General features: G+C 35.1%; 1 protein-coding gene across 2 annotated transcripts; it reads right to left on the bottom strand.

Moving 5' to 3' along the window:
- Window positions 1-8,246: 8,246 nt before the first annotated feature.
- LOC133191845 (uncharacterized) lies at window positions 8,247-16,443 on the bottom strand. Of its 2 annotated transcripts, none has more exons than XM_061327574.1 (6): window positions 16,285-16,443; window positions 14,957-15,042; window positions 13,104-13,897; window positions 11,777-11,916; window positions 10,944-11,131; window positions 8,247-9,931 (listed from the first exon to the last, which is right to left on the bottom strand). In XM_061327574.1, the coding sequence occupies exons 1-6, from the start codon at window positions 16,383-16,385 to the stop codon at window positions 9,168-9,170; spliced, it is 2,073 nt and encodes a 690-aa protein (XP_061183558.1). In that variant the 5' UTR covers window positions 16,386-16,443; the 3' UTR covers window positions 8,247-9,167. The 2 variants fall into 2 exon arrangements, with proteins under 2 accessions (XP_061183558.1, XP_061183559.1); XM_061327575.1 differs by having other exon boundaries at window positions 14,957-15,040; window positions 16,281-16,372.
- Between the last annotated feature and the right edge of the window lie 49 nt (window positions 16,444-16,492).

The following is a 16,492-nucleotide window of genomic DNA, read 5'->3' as shown; positions in this document are numbered from 1 at the left end:
CTCTTACGATTTCGCCGTATTTTGTACGGATTTTGAGTCCAAATTACGTCTCACGGTTTGCTATAATGAAAATACGGAAATCGGGAAATCCTTTCATTTGTATTTTAGCAGCTAGTTTTTGTTATGATGTCTCAGTTTGACGCTTTTTAATCGCTAAAAAAGAGAACGATTTCAAACACTTAAGTGATGTCGGGTTGCCAAAACGCTGTGGTTTAAAATAAAAGAAACCCCTCGAAAGAAAGCAAGGTATTATGTTTTTCTTTGTTATTAAACCATGTTTATTTTTGGTAATCAGAAATGAAGTTGTTCTCTAGTAATATATGTACAATCGATGAAAAGTGAAATCTTACGGGGAAATGCCAAATCTCACTGACAAATCTAATAAAAATACTGAGAGACAACAATATGGGTAAACAGGTCTGAATTAGTTCAGCAACCCCCCCCCCCCGAATTTTTTTTTTAATATGGTAACGTTAGACATTTTCCAAGTCTAAGGGCAATGACTTTTAAATTTAGTGAAAATGGGTCAATTGGCATGATCTGTATATCATGATCGCTGTAAGTTACATGCCAAAAATCAACTCAATATCTACAAACGCAATTAAAAAGGTCTTCAAAATAGTGACAAATTCGAAATTTATAAAGTCGAAGGACAAAATCTTTTGTAAAAATTAATATATCAACCAACATGAAACTCGAACTTGATATGAATGCCAAGTCGCTTTTCTAACTTCTCCTGTAGAAAGTTTATGTGTTGAAGTAAATGAACCACTTCTGGACCTATTTGTAAGAAGAATTAAACTCGTCTTACAAACCATTGTTAAATTGAAAAACAAATACTCATGTCCGATAGCTCTAGTTCTGCTTTTGTGTTTTTCACCCGCAGTATGAAAATTTAAATGCTAAATATAAAACAAAATGTATAAAACCTAGTGATTTAATAATATCTAGTCTACAAAACAGAGGGATTCCGGCTTGCAAGTATAGTTATCTTTATTATAAAACAAACGACTTACTCTGAAATACCGCTATGGAAATTAATTAAACCAGTTGTAAAGACAGTTTAACTGAATTTTGAAAATCAAAAACAAAATAACCTTGTCTAAAAGAAATTGACCGAAATAAAACATTCGAGATCTTTCACAATACAGATGGTTCAGAATACAAAAAAATATGTAGTTGCAACGGCTGCCTTGGTTCAAAATGTGTTCTCTACAAGGATGAATCAAAAAATTTTAATGCAAAAACAAAGGCTATTAATTAATACACTTGCAACCTTTTCACAATATTTTCGGACTTGCTCTCTTGCTAACAATCCAAAAGCAGTATGAACATTGTCCACTCATATTTTTTGGATAATTCAGCTCTTTCATCTCACTCGAAAATGAAAAAAAGACCTGCTGAATTCAAAGTACAGTCATGTATCCCTAGCATCACGAAAGCTTATAGTGTTCTAAAACACTTCAGTATTGCACACTTCAAAGTTCTTGATACTGATTTGAAAGATTTAAAAAAATATATATATATATAATTTTTCTAAAACAGTTTGAATTGCCCAAATTTTACAGGTTTGAGGGGTCGTCATTTCGTGCATTCACTCATTTATACATATGGAAAGATGACTCTTAAAACCCTAATTATCAATTCTTTGAGGATGTGAATTCGTGCAAGGTACCTACGAATTCCACAAATATTGAGTCACCACGAAATCTATGGTTCCCCAGTATATGATATCACAATAAAACTAAACTGTTTTCAAAAATATAATGAATATCCTACACAACCAAAATTCTTAATTTGTGTCTCCTCCTGGTTAAGGCGTTTAGACTTGAGAGTTGGACGGGTATTAAAAAATACATCTTCAAACAATTGGACATATAGTGAAAAAAACTGATAAATAAATAAAGAAATAACCTTTTACAAAAATTGTAAAATCAGCGAGCCTTGGGTCCAGCGTTCAGGCCCAAGGCATGAAAATATATTACTCTTTCAATGCATTGTTTAATCATGGACATATAGCAGATAATAATAAAAAAAATTAGCCCTCTACCAAAATTTAAAACATCACGATTTCCTCTCGCACATGGATCAGATCTTAGGTGAAGTTTAGTCATATATTGAGAGTATATCGTTGAAAATCTCCTACAGTACACTATATCTAACTATCATATCTAGTAGGCAAATTGTCTACATGATTTAAACTTCAATGGCAAGTCCTCATAAAAAATCATAACATTTAAGTCGCTCCGGATGATGCCCAAGGTTGGAGCTAACTTTGTCATACATTGAGATTTATTGTATTTTTCGGAACCTCTGAACCTCTAGGGAACAAGCTACATGAAAATAATGATTATAGAGTCGTTATCGTACTATAAAATTTTTATCACCTGGGGACAGATTTCCAGGTGGTCATAACAGGAAAACTCGTGACCGTCAATACCTACATGTATAAGCCTCTTTGTTTAATTTAGAATCAAATTTATTTTTTTGTAAAATTGTGAACAATCTCACTAAGTAAATGAACTACAACTAGTGTTAAAATGAAAGGACATACCTAAACAACAGAGAATTAAAATGATCTTCGGCGACATTTTGTCCTAAGTCCACGAAAAAGAAAGGGACGATTAGATAGATAAGGAAATCGCAATAGATTTGGCATAGTTCTTAAATTCTCCCTACATCAGTCTTGAAATTAACCTTTGGGATCTTTTTATGCCCCCGGATCGAAAGATCCCCGGGGTATATTGTTTTTGTCCTGTTTGTCTGTTTATCTGTTTGTCCGTTTGTCTGTCTGTCTGTTGTCAACTTTAACCTTGCCCATAACTTTTGATTGGTTGGAGCTATGACTTTCATATTTCACATGTGTATTCCTTGTGACAAGACCTTTCTTTGGGTACCATCATAATGGACTTTTTGACCTTGACCTTGGAGTTTGACCCACTTTTGCAAAATTTTATGAGACTTTAACCTTGGCCATAACTTCTGAACAGTTAGTGCTTGGGGTTTCAAACTTCACATGTGTATTCCTTGTGACAAGGCCTTCCTTTGGATACCAACAACTTTGACCTTTTGACCTTGACCTTGGAGTTTGACCTACTTTTGAAAAACTTTAACCTTGGCCATAACTTTTGAATGGTTGGAGCTAGGGCTTTCATACTTCACATGTGTAATCCTTGCGACAAGACCTTCCTTTGGAAACAAACCACCACTTTGACCTTGACCTAGGAGTTTGACCTACTTTTGAAAAACGTTAACCTTGGCCATAACTTTTGAATGGTTGATGCTAGGGCTTTCATACTTCACATATGTAATCCTTGTGACAAGACCTTCCTTTGGATACCAACCACTTTGACCCTTTGACCTTGACCTAGGAGTTTGACCTACTTTTGAAAAACTTAACCTTGGCCATGACTTTTGAATGGTTGGTGCTAGGGCTTTCATACTTCACATATGTGATCCTTTTGACAAGATCTTCCTTTGGATACCAACCACTTTCACCTTGACCTTGACTTTTATTTAAAAAACTTTAACCTTCGCCATAACTTTTGAACAGTTGTATCTAGGTCTTTCAAATTTCACAGGTGTATTCCTCGAGACAAGACCTTTCTTTGGGTATAAACATTTTTTATCTTTTGCCCTGGATTTTGACTTGCATTTGAAGAAACTTTAACCTTCGCCATAAGCTGCCATACGGGGGCATCAGTGTTTCACAAACACATCTTGTTCTTGTTATATAATACACTGCCTTTAATGCAATAAAGATAAAGAATGGTCAAATTGGCCAGTGAACTGTTTTGTGCAATACTTTTCCTGTTAATTGGTTACCTTCAGATTACAACAGTTTACTGTAACGTTGATTTGAGGTGTTTGTTTGTTTAACGTCCTTTCGAGAAGTTGTTAAACATAATTTAAGACGCCAACGCTTGCCGGTGGGGGTAGGAAATTTCGCTTGTACTCGGCACTTGCGGCCTTTGAGTAGTGAGGAATCTTTTTCGTGCCAGCATCTACTGTGCACGGGACCTCGGTCTATACGGTCTCATCCGAAAGACCGATCTCCATGTGTCACAGTTGGATTCGAACCCTCGATGTAAGGATATCAACTCCTTACTCCGCGGCTCTAGAGCAAATTATTTAATCATTGATCATTGCGCCACGCGGGCTAGATTTGAGGTGACGTGGGCCATTCAGGAAACATCATTATTATTAGGTCACATGAGTCACTCAGGTGACCTATTGCTAACCGTTTTTGTCGTGCGACGTCCGTCGTCCGTCTTGCGTTAACATTTAAACATTTTCAGCTTCTTCTCTGAAACCGCTCAACCAATTTTGGCATATAGCATCTATGGGTGAAGGGGGACAAAATTTTGAATTTCATGGTCCCTGCCCCCCTTGGGCCTGAGGGGTGGGGCTAAAACCACCAAAATTAATGCAATCTTTAAAAATCTTCTTCTTTACTCCTGGATATCAAGCAGTCAAACTGTTGGCATGATTGTAATAAGCATTGAGCCCTCTACCAAAATTTTGAATGTCATGGCCCCAGGGTCAGGGGTTCTGGTGCTAGGGTGGGGCTATATAGATTATATAGTGAATGTGCATTATTTCTTTGAAAATCTTCTCTGTTCCTGGTTATTAGATAAACTAAGTACATAGATATGTTTAGCAAGACTGCCTTTTCCAAAATTGTGAATTTCATGGTCCCAGGGTCAGGGGTTGTGGTGTTAGGGCGGGGCTCTATTGATTATATAGTGAAAAATGCATTAATTCTTTGAAAATCTTCTTCTCTGCTTCTTGGTGTTAAATAATCTAACTAAGCACATAGTTATGATGAGCATGGCTGCCTCTTCCAAAATTTTGAATTTCATGGTCCCAGGGTCAGGGGTTCTGGTGTTAGGGCGAGGCTCTATTGATTATATAGTGGAAAATGGATTAATTCTTTGAAAATCTTTTCTGCTCCTGGGTATTAAATAAGCTAACTAGTACATAGTTATGATGAGCATGGCTGCCTCTTCCAAAATTGTGAATTTCATGGCCCCTGGGTCAGGGGTTCTGGTGTTAGGGCGGGGCTCTATTGATTATATAGTGAAAATGCATTAATTCCTTGAAAATTTTCTTCTCTGCTCCTGGGTATTAGACAAACTAACTAACTAAGTACATAGTTATGATGAGCAAGAGTCCCTCCTCAGAATTGTGAATTTCATGGCCCCTGGATTAGGGGTTCTGGTGTTACGGCGGGGCTCTGATGAATATATAGTGAAAATGCATTAATTCTTTGAAAATCTTCTTCTCTGCTCCCGGGTATTATTTAAACAAAGGAACGGTTTTGATAAGCAAGAATACCTCTTCCAAAATTGTGAAATTCATGTCCCCAGGGTCAGGGGTTCTGGTGAAGGGGGGGGGGGTCCATTGATTATACAGTGAAAATTCATAATTTCTTTCAAAATATTTTTTCTGCTACTGGTTATAAAGCAAAGAAACAAGTGTATAGTTATGATGAGCAAGGATGCTTTTACAATACTTTTAAAACTTGTGGTCCCAAGGGTTCTGTTGTGTCTGTGAGGGGGGGGGGGAGCTCTATTGATAATATAGTGAAAATGGGTGAATTCTTTGAAAATCTTCAACTACATGTAATTGCATAGTTATGATGATGAGGGTACCTCTTCCAAATTTGTAAATTTTATGACCCTGGGTCATGGGTTCTGGTGTTAGGGTAGGGCTGTGTTAAATAGTGAAAATTCATTATTTCTTTGAAGATCTTCTCTGTTCCTTGCATATTGGAGGCAAACAGAGTAAAAAGTTTTAATAAGCAAGGGTATTTTTACCAGAATTTTGAAAATTCAGTTAAGGTGTTTGGCTTCTGACAACTAAAATAATTAAAAATTTAATTTTTCTTTTTTAATTGTAAGAATAAACATAATTAATTATTTTAAGCCAAAAAATGCATATGTATATGATTTGGTTTACAAGCTATAGGCGTTTATGCCAAAGGGAGGTAAATCTCTCATTTTAGTAAAGAAAAAGACCAAAAATGCGTCCAACGTATTTAATATTCCCTTTAACCTAAAAAATATTTTCAAATCATTTTGACTTTTTGTTATCTTTTAAAAGTAGTCATAAGGAAAATAAATATTGATGAAATAATGATGGTAATCAACCGAAGATAAAATTAATTCTTTAAAAAAATGCACACACCCCTGTGCAAAAATTCGCTTATTTTTCATTTTGGGGGCTTGTAAAATAAGCTTGGAAAATGAATTAGAAATAATTAAAAAGTTAATTTTTTTCTAGTTAATTATTTCTTAGTTGTAGTGCTTTCAAACAATGTAAAATATTGTATATCTACATGAGTTACTTTAAAAGATATTTTCATTTGAATTTCCTCTGACCGAATTTTCCTCAAATTTTGAACAGAGGAAATTCGGATTGATTATATTTGCTTCCTACATTATTTAGCCTGTTATTTTTGATGAATTTTCCATTTGCATGAATGTATGATTGTATTAAAACTCATTCTTTCTCTTAAAAAAAGGACATTAAAATATATTAGTGAACGACTATATTTGATATTGAGGGGGAAAGAGGGGGGAGGGGGGGGGGGTATCGAGTCAGATTATTTTCGTGCCCTCTCAAGACAGAATATTTATTTGCAAGAAGACTGGATACAGATTATTAAATTTCATTCTTGGAAAAATTCTGAAAACTCTACTTCTTTGGGTTTTAATCTTTCATATTACAAAGCTGGTCTCACAGTATATAAACTTCCCAGATTAACAAAACTTAAATCTACAGTATGTAATGATGCTTTCACACAAGTTTCATCTTCTCTTGCCCAGTGGTTCTTGAGAAATTTTTTTAAAGATGCTACCAAATTCTTAATTATCTTCCCTTGAAAGAGGGCGTGGCACTCCTGTGAACAAACTTAAATCCCCTTACCCCAAGGATGCTTTGTGGCAAGTTTGGTTGAAATTGGTCCAGTGGTTCTTGAGAAGAAATCAAAAATGTGAAAAGTTTACAGACATTGTGATAGTTATCGGTATTTCAAATTGTTACCGGTACATGTAACATACAAAAAGAATCTGGGGGGATAAGACGAGCCATGTGCCCATGCCTATTTTTTGGCTATGCAAGAACATTTATTGGAAAAAATCTCTCAATTGTTCAAGTTTACTTAAGCATTTTAATGTTTACCGTAGTTTTCAAAATGATATTTATATTCTAAACAAGCTAAACAGTTGACTTCCATTTACTGTCACAAATGTCTAACATGGGTAAGGACTTCTATTAATTAATCTGCATATTGAGTGTTTACACTTATTGTGGAGATATTATAAAAATGTTAACATCGTATATAATCATAATGGTGATCTAGAAGCGCTTTTATTTAAAATAAATAAAAACGGGAATAAAAGTATTCAAATATCTATTATAATTTTTATCCGGCATTTTAAATAATTTACTGTAAATAAGTTCATTACTACATGTATATATTTTATTTCCAGTGAAAAATATATTATTCCTATAGACATTTTTTTATGAAGTAAAACAAAATTAAAACCAAAGAAAACAAAAAAAAAAAAACAAAACAAAACAAAAAACAAAATCAAAAAATCAGAGCATGACTCGAACACTTTCCTCAAACGTCCCTTTAAAGAGCTCCTCGCTAACCACTGTACCACGGAGTCACACATACATACCCATTTAAATAGCATACAGTTCTCTATATTTAGCAAGCGTATTTGGACTTAGAATTTTTTAAGACCACGGTGAAAATTTAAGTAAGTTAACTTAATTTTTTATGTAGAGTGGGTCTTCGTACCAAATATTTGCAAGTGTAAAAAGCAACATCTTTCCATTGCCTTTCATTAATCGTTCTCAAAAAAATGGTACGATGACCCACTCTATTTAAAAAATGTAGTTATATCATCCAATTTATGTCAGTTTTTGTGAAAATTGAGCGTGATGCCATTTTTTTGTGTTAATCAGAATCATTTTCGCTATTACAGTATTCAGGTTTTGTCAAATTTGTATGCAAATGGTAATAAGCATTACATTAATTCAACAAAAAGTGAAATTTTTGTAAAATGAATTTATTGATTTTTTATCGATCGTTATGTAGGCATATGGCTCGGCTTATCCCCCCAGTTTCTTTAATGGCACTGCTGTATACTGTAAACATAAAGGTTTTTTATCGTCTTTGACAGAAAGCTGCTTCCGCTATATCAAGAACATCACGAACTTTATGACGTGTATATTTATTGGTACACAATCAGAAATGTGCCAAAATCAAACCTAGCTTGACTTGTTGAAAAATTAATCACCACCAAGTATAGTGCATGCACAATATACATTTGCAGTATGTCCTTTCATATTCATTTGTGCATATTTCAATTTATGCACATAGCTTTCTTCAATAAATATCAATGAACAGAATTTAGATTCTCATGTATGGTCAATAAATCATTGTCAATTCAGTTTCTAAATTGGATTTATTTTGAATGGAAAGAAAATGTTTTGTTCAACTACAAACTACCAATAACACTAGACATTGAAACATGTTTCATATACAACAGTGCATTGCATAATTATACCCCCACTCCGAAGGAGAGGGAGTATATACTGTTTTATCCTTGTGTGTCTGTCTGTCCATAACAAATTTTTGTCGCAGTTTTCTCAGCAACCACTTATAGCAGATACTTGAAGTTTTAACACTCACTTTGTTTAGGCATGCCATATAGTAAGATTTATTTTGTACGAATCCAATTTCAACTTCCTGTTTATCTGTGCGTCTGTCAATACCATGCATAACAAATTTTCGTCACAGTTTTCTCAGCAACTACTCATCGGAGATGTTTGAAATCTTAGCACACTCTTTGTTTAGGCATGCCATTTGGTGGGATTCATTTTTGTACGAATCCAGTGTCAACTTCCTGTTTATTCCTGTGTCTGTCCATAGCTGAACTTGTGTATATTCACATCAGAGGGTATATTCACATCAGTGCTCAGAGCGGGGGCATTACTAGTACATCAACAACTCGTGGGGTTCCAATTTGAGTGAAAAATTCTCAAAGGGACGTAAAACAAACAAACAAACAATAACATACAAAGAACATCATACATTCACAAACAAATAACTGCATTACTGCTCAGACCTGAAATAATCTGCAACAGAATCAATGATTTTTTTTAGATTTTGTCACACGCACACTATTATCAGCTATCTCTGACAGCACATCCTGCACTCCCTCCCTACCATTTCTCTGATATGCAAGTTGTAAGTGGGATAAGGAGAGTCCACTGCCGGCAATCTTATTTCCCATTCCATTCGAAATTACCTTTTGGTCCAATAAAGGCCCTAGTGTACTCATTAGATGCTTTGTTGTGTTCTTGTGATGAAACACGGCAACGGCAGAGTTCAAGGTGAAGGATGCAGCAACTTTGACTTCATGGGAGGGTCCTGTATGATCGACCAATCTCTTCAAGGCTATGACATCCTGTAATGAGTCATGCGCACTGTATTTGTCTTGTAGAATTTCTGCAAAGAGGTGTAACTGCGAGTATGACGAAAGGTTTGGATGTGACATTTTGAAAAGAGGAATTGTATCAATGAAGCCAGTGACTGCAGATGAAAATGTCTCCAAAATGTTTAGTTTACTCAAAATGTTGAAGAGCACAGGAAGGTCAAACACTTTAGAGTTATGCCCAACTAGAACAACATCTGGACCCGACATCTTCATGAAGTCCATAAACTGGATCAGAGCATCTTTAATGCTGACTGTCTCAACTTCCTCATGATTGTGGTACATTTTATTGTTGACTACTTGTATTCCAGTTATTTCTGTAGCTTTTGATGTCATTGGTTTTTTTGGAATGATGTACTTGTTGAATACCTCATCATTTCTAACTGCAGATAACTGCACAATATGAGAATCCCTTGCTGAAAATAAAAACAAGTATATTCAAGTTTTTGAAATTCAAAACATAAAATATCCAAACAAATCCATTGATATATGCACTATTTCAAAAATTTTGAAACAATGAAATACTAGTGCCCCTCTTCCCCAAGCCTTAACTCCTGTCGAAAATGCTTGAACTCTTTCAGAGTATGCATTTTCTTTTAATTCAGTGTTGTCAGATTAGGAAAAGTAAAGTTTTGAAAGAATGATATAAAACATGCTCAACTACCAATACCAGAATCATAGAGGTTTAAAAACTTCTTTTATGCCATTTCAAAATATGCATTTGCTTTTATTCAATATTAGCAACAGAAAATATATAATTTTTGAAAAACATATATTACCTCTGTATAAATTATGTGCATTTAGTTTCATTGGTTTTTGTCCCACCCACAGGCCTCTGAGGTGCAAGAGCCATAACATTTAAATTCCTCTTTACTCTGAAGATGCTTTATACCAAACATTGGGGGGGGGGGGGAGCCATTAGTTTTCAGGAAGTTAAAAATGTTTATTAGTTTACACATGGCAGACAGTGGACAGGGACCAATTACAAAAGGTCATATGAGTGTCTCAAATCTTCGAAATTAATCATGTTTTCATACATTCCTTTTGCATATGCTTCCCATACATCTGGTGGATATCAATCAGGAAATAAATTTTGAGATTACATGGGTGTGATATCACAATTGTTTATGACTGAAAGTGTTGTCATGGAGTTTTGCTGCTAAGGCTTGGAGATAGAATATCATATTCAATCATATTCAACCGCAAAACATGATAGATCCTTCTTTTATAGAATTGTTTACTTGATCGTGATTCCCATATCTTGTGATAAACACTTCTTGGTGGTTTTTGTGACAAACAGATTAGAAATTTTCTTGCTGTTTACAAAATGCTGGGTTTATTCCTTTGACATGCATATAGAAGAAATACTGGAAGAGTGCCATAACCATCAGCATTGACTAGACATTCAAAACTCATTTAGGTTCTTACCGAGTCCAGTAGTTTCCAAGTCGAAATAGATCTCTTCAGCATTTAACAACTGACTTGAAGGAAGATGATCATACTTTGGAATTGTTTTTGGAGCTGGAATTTCATCAATGTCCGAGGCATGGTGGAGATCACATCCTGTCAAATAACTGACGCCTTCCCTTGTCTCTTTTGTAGAAAGACTTTGAATTCTGTAAAGAAGTTGTATATTGTAAAACAAATAATTCCAAATTGAGGTCTTACAAGAGGCCTAGCAAAATAAACACTCACCTGATGTACAGCCAATAAAAAAAATTTACTTAGTAAAGACTGGTTGCACAGTTCTGATAGAACGTTTCAAGCTATTCTAAACCACAATTTTGTACATTACAGGGTGAAAGAAATTTCAGTGACCACTTGGCAAAGCAAATAAATATGAAGCATAACCATTCATCTCAATGAAGATTTTGCTTGTCCCATATGACTCACTTTTCCAATATAAAATAGATATTCAACAATATAGCGAAAAATATACCTCCAAATGAATTGGAAAAAAATATTTATCAAACCACTGGTTGATTCATTCCAGAAAATGTCCTCTTCATTAATTTTATACTTATATCAAACTTTTTATGACAATTTGCAACCAGAAGAGACTCACTATTTATAACAAGCATAAATCTTTGGTGATTCAGAAAACAATAGATCTTAGTAAGATTCAAGAGTTTTTTTCAATTCTCACTTTAAATATATACTTATCAGCAGGGACATCCACTTGTCCTTGGTTGGTTTTCACTTTTCAGTTAGACAAGAGTTTTGTTGCACTCTGACAAATGACAATAAAAGTATACTAGTACCTCTTGGCTTTCAATTCTCTCCTTCTCCTTTTAAATTTCTGTGTCATTGAAATGGCCTTCTGTCGTTTTCTTTGGAGATCCCTCAGAATGCACTGTCTTCGAGTATAGTAGCCAGGAGAGAGGCCTAATTTCTTGTTCACCTTTAATAAGGATATAAGAATCCATTATGTACAACTAAATATGCAATACATTCATTAATCTGCTTTTGATTAAAATTTGCAGAATTTTAAAATCTAAGAGATTAATATTCTCACATAACAAAAGTACACACAGTAGAAATATTGTTAGGAATATATGTAATGCAAACAACATACATTATAAAACAAATGGATCATGGGCCTTGATGGTCACCTTTACTACGGCTACTTTGGCCCCGCCCCAAGCTCTAACTTGGGACTAAACTCGCTCCTTTTTTTACCATTGGCCTTGCTGTTTTTCACTTGATCCCCCCCCCCTTTGTAGTACTTATTGTGGCCCCACCCTACCCCAAGGGGTCATGATTTGAACAATTTAGAATCTACACTACCCCAGAATGCTTCCACATAAGTTTCAGCTTTTCTGGCCCAGTGGTTCTTGAGAAGATTTTTAAAGATTTTTACTACATATTTCAATGTAAATCTTGGATTCCCTATTGTGGCCCCACCCTACCCCCCAGGTGTCATGATTTCAACAATTTAGAATCTACACTACCCCAGAATGCTTCCAAATAAGTTTCAGCCTTTCTGGCCCAGTGGTTCTTGAGAAGAAGATATTTAAAGATTTTTACTATATATTTCAATGTAAAACTTGGATTCCCTATTGTGGCCCAGCCCTACCCCCGGGGGTCATGATTTGAACAATCTAGAAACAACACTACCCCAGAATGCTTCCAAATAAGTTTCAGCCTTTCTGGCATAGTGGTTCTTGAGAAGAAGATTTTTAAAGATTTTTACTATATATTTCAATGTAAAACTTGGATTCCCTATTGTGGACCTGCCCTACCCCGGGGGTCATGATTTGAACAACTTAGAATTTACACTACCCCAGGATGCTTCCACATAAGTTTCAGCTTTTCTGGCCCAGTGGTTCTTGAGAAGAAGATTTTTTAATGACCCCACCCAATTTTTGTATTTTCTTGATTATCTCCCCTTTGAAGAGAACTTGGCCCTTCATTTTAACAATTTAAGCTCTTCTTCACCCAAGGATGCTTTGTACCAAGTTTGGTTAAAATTGGCCCAGTGGTTCTTGAGAAGAAGTTGAAAACGTGAAAAGTTTACAGATGGATGGAGAGACGGATGACGGACAACGGGTGATCAGAAAAGCTCACTTGAGCTAAAAATTAACATACCTTTATAAGATATCTGTGACCTTCATTTTTCTGAGCTACACACGCAGCAACTCTATATCTGAGGCTTGAAGAGGAGCTGTAATGATGGGTCTTTGGGGCTTTTGCAGACACCATTCTGTTAAAACTCTCATTTGATTGCGTGCTTCCTAAACATGAAAGACGATCAGAATGACTTGCATATGAACTGAAAACTTCTTTGAGATCATCCTGAAGGAACCTATCTTTGAGCGGTTTTCCATGTGGAAGAGACTTGTAGCGCAGGTTAGGGTTGTCGATGAACTTGCACCACCGTGCGGAGCAGTGTTCGTGATCTCCAAAGATGTGGTATGGTATTGATGAGAGGTCTTCTTGGATTTGAAGAGCATTTCCTTTTCCCTGTGCTATGGAGTAACTGAAGCACTTTTGAATATACTTTATAACAGACAAAGTTAGAGATGAATGTTCTTTCTTCAAGGTAAACAAAGAGTTTGTAAACAGTTTCTTCAGATGATTTTTATCAGACAACTTCTTGATATTAGCATTGACATTAGTTTTTAATCTTGCTATTGTGGTGGTATCCTCATCTCCTATGATTCCGTCAATGGTTATTCCTTCACTTTTCTGTAAATCTTCTACCATCTCAATAACCATATCTGCCTCCATGGCCTTTGAACTTCCCTCCCAGTTCTTTGAGCACTCATGGGCTGCTGGATTCTTGTTGGTTGTTTCAGCTACACTGCATACTCTGCAATTCTTTGACCTCACAGAATATGACAATACTTTGCCAGAGAGAGGGCCAACCATGGAACAATGACCTAAAAAAGTACATATTTTGAAGTAAAAGAAAAATTTAACACCCAATTTCAAAACAATGCCAATGGGTTATCACACTTTAGAAGATAATCTATACAAAAGTTTTTCCTTTCTTTATTCCTCTGAATAAAATTCACCTAATATTGCTAATGAGAGTGCTTGCATATTGATTTGACTCATTAAGGCTCTTCCTTAATGAGTTTTTTCCTATAAATTCCCATGTAAAAATTATATCCCTTTTTGTGGCTCCATCTTACCCCCTTGGGGCCATAGTTCAAACAAAATTGAATATGCTTTACCTGAGCATGCTTGTATCTATACATGACTACTAATGGCTGTTCTTTGGAAGAATATTTTAAAATTTCAATGTACAGTTGAACTTTGGGATACATGTATCTTTTTCATAAAATGTTTCTTTCTTTCTATCATATAAATCCCCGATATCTTAACCATGTATTCATGGTACAGGTGTGGATTTAAAACACTCTTTTTGAGGTAAACTAAATAAATATCGAAGGCATGGTGCCTGAAGATTTCTTGAATATCAATAGATAATCAATAGATAATCAGGGTCATATTGACATCGCTGCAATATGCCATACACATATTCGAATTTCTAGAGAGGGAGAGAGAGATGTCAACAATGATGCCGATCGATAGCCCCACCTCCTATAAATTTGATTACGTGACCTAAAAACCACTCCGGGTACATGCCAAATTCCGGAAGACGACACTAATGTATCGTTGCTTCAATTTTGATTCATGGCAAAAGGCCTTGCTTTTGTACAAATGTTCTACCTAATATAACCATGTATACGTAACTCTTTCTATTGCTTGCAATATATTTTGGATTCACTTCATTTACAGCTTGGTAGAGGAATTGCAAAAAGATCCAAAGGGCGTTAACTCCACCCATTCTTTACTGCATCTGTTTGCATACATATTTATTGGAATCATGTCCTGAGCAAAATTAATGCATAATTCATGGGGGACGCAGGCCAAAATAAATCACTCTATGCATTAATATTTGTTTCATTTTCCTAAAATTTGTCTATTTTTACCTGACAAACTATCATATGTCTTTCCACTTCCCCGTTTTTGCCATCCAGCATCTACAGCAACAACTAGTCCCTTTTCATTCATCTCTCTGAAAGATAGTTAAATAACAGACATCAGTTATTAGCCTGTGAACCTGTCTCCTTTAGAACACCTCCCTAATATGCATAACAATCTGCATATTTATCAGCACTAATTATGCAGTAGATGACTAAAACTAACATTTATAAGTATATCTAGTAACTGCGAAGCAGTATATAAAAAGTCATAAACTGTTCCAACCCAAGTTATACCAGTATATGTAGCTATTAAATTCACTCCTTATAATTTAATTTTTTAAATCAATAAGACAATTTCTCCTTCAGAAATGCCTTCGAATTGCACATATTTTAAAAGTAACACCAAGCGGATTGATACGTTTTTGACGTACATTAAGTCATTGTGACGTAGGCAACACAGGTTATACCATAAAAACTAAAATTTTTTATCCAATCAAATAATGCGTTACAACCAAAATTAAATTTTTTATAAATATTTTGACTCCATGCGGTGGACCAAAATGTAGACTAAAGGAGTTATATGATTTATTCAAAGTTTAATCAACACAACATTGGGATGCTTCAATATAAATATGATCAACATGGTCCTGCTGGTTTTTTTTCCTTTACACATGCATTATGTAAAATTTGACTGCTCTGATTTTGGCTCAACTCTAACCCCAGTGCTAATAATTTTTTTTTAAAAATCTACTCTTCACATCTTAGATATGTGTTAGTAATTTATAGGATTTAGTGTGATCTTGCAACTCTATCTTATGTACTCCTTTATAAAACTCTAATCCGCTATTGTAGTCTCAACCTAATTTAAAAAAAAAAAACATTTTTCCTATATATTCTTGAATAAAATTTGATCACCTTTTGTAAAAACCCTAGTCCTGGGGGGTCATGATTTTTACACTATGTAATGAAGCTAGCTTTCACATAAATTTCCTCTTTCCTGGCCAAGTGGTTCTTAAAGAAGACTTTTAAAACATAACATTAAATTTTCTCTAATTATTAATTATCTCCCTTTTAAAGAAAACATGACTCTTCATTTGAACAAACTTGAATCCTGACCTTTCATTTGCACAAACTTGAATCCCTTTACCCAGAGATGCTTTGTGGCAAGTACGGTCGAAATTGGTTTGTGTGGAGAAGTCGAAAATGTGAGAAGTTAACAGATGACCACTACACATGGTTGCTGGACACCCTTTGATCAGAAAAGCTCAATTGAGCCTTTGGCTCAGTTGAGCTAAAAAGTGAGATTTTAAACTGAATTTATATTGTATACACACTCATTCATCATTCCCAGTTCCTTCTGCAAAGCATTAGACATAGACTCTGCAGCAACATCTTGGACAGCTCTGCCAATCTCTTTCTGTCTATTGTCTAGCATGGCATGACTAACAGGTGGTATATTCAGCTCAGAAAGGAGACTGTTAACTTGAGTTACACCAATGCCAAACATGTACCATTGCTGTAAATACAAATTCAAAAATGAAA

The sequence above is a fragment of the Saccostrea echinata genome, unplaced genomic scaffold, assembly GCF_033153115.1.
Source record: "Saccostrea echinata isolate AGI-Se365-2 ecotype Australia unplaced genomic scaffold, CSIRO_AGI_Sech_v1 ptg000025l, whole genome shotgun sequence".
Taxonomy (NCBI): domain Eukaryota; kingdom Metazoa; phylum Mollusca; class Bivalvia; order Ostreida; family Ostreidae; genus Saccostrea; species Saccostrea echinata.
The sequence above is the reverse complement of the archived record's forward strand: the minus strand, read 5'-3'. Positions and strand labels throughout refer to the sequence as shown.

Bases quoted from the DNA above. Each gene is read 5' to 3' on its own strand.
- LOC133191845 (XM_061327574.1), bottom strand. From the start codon at position 16,385: ATGCTAGACAATAGACAGAAAGAGATTGGCAGAGCTGTCCAAGATGTT. The intron at 13,898-14,956 runs GTAAAAATAGAC...GTACTTTTTTAG, and splicing joins GACATATGATAGTTTGTCAG to GTCATTGTTCCATGGTTGGC. The intron at 11,917-13,103 runs GTATGTTAATTT...TCCTTATTAAAG, and splicing joins GTCACAGATATCTTATAAAG to GTGAACAAGAAATTAGGCCT.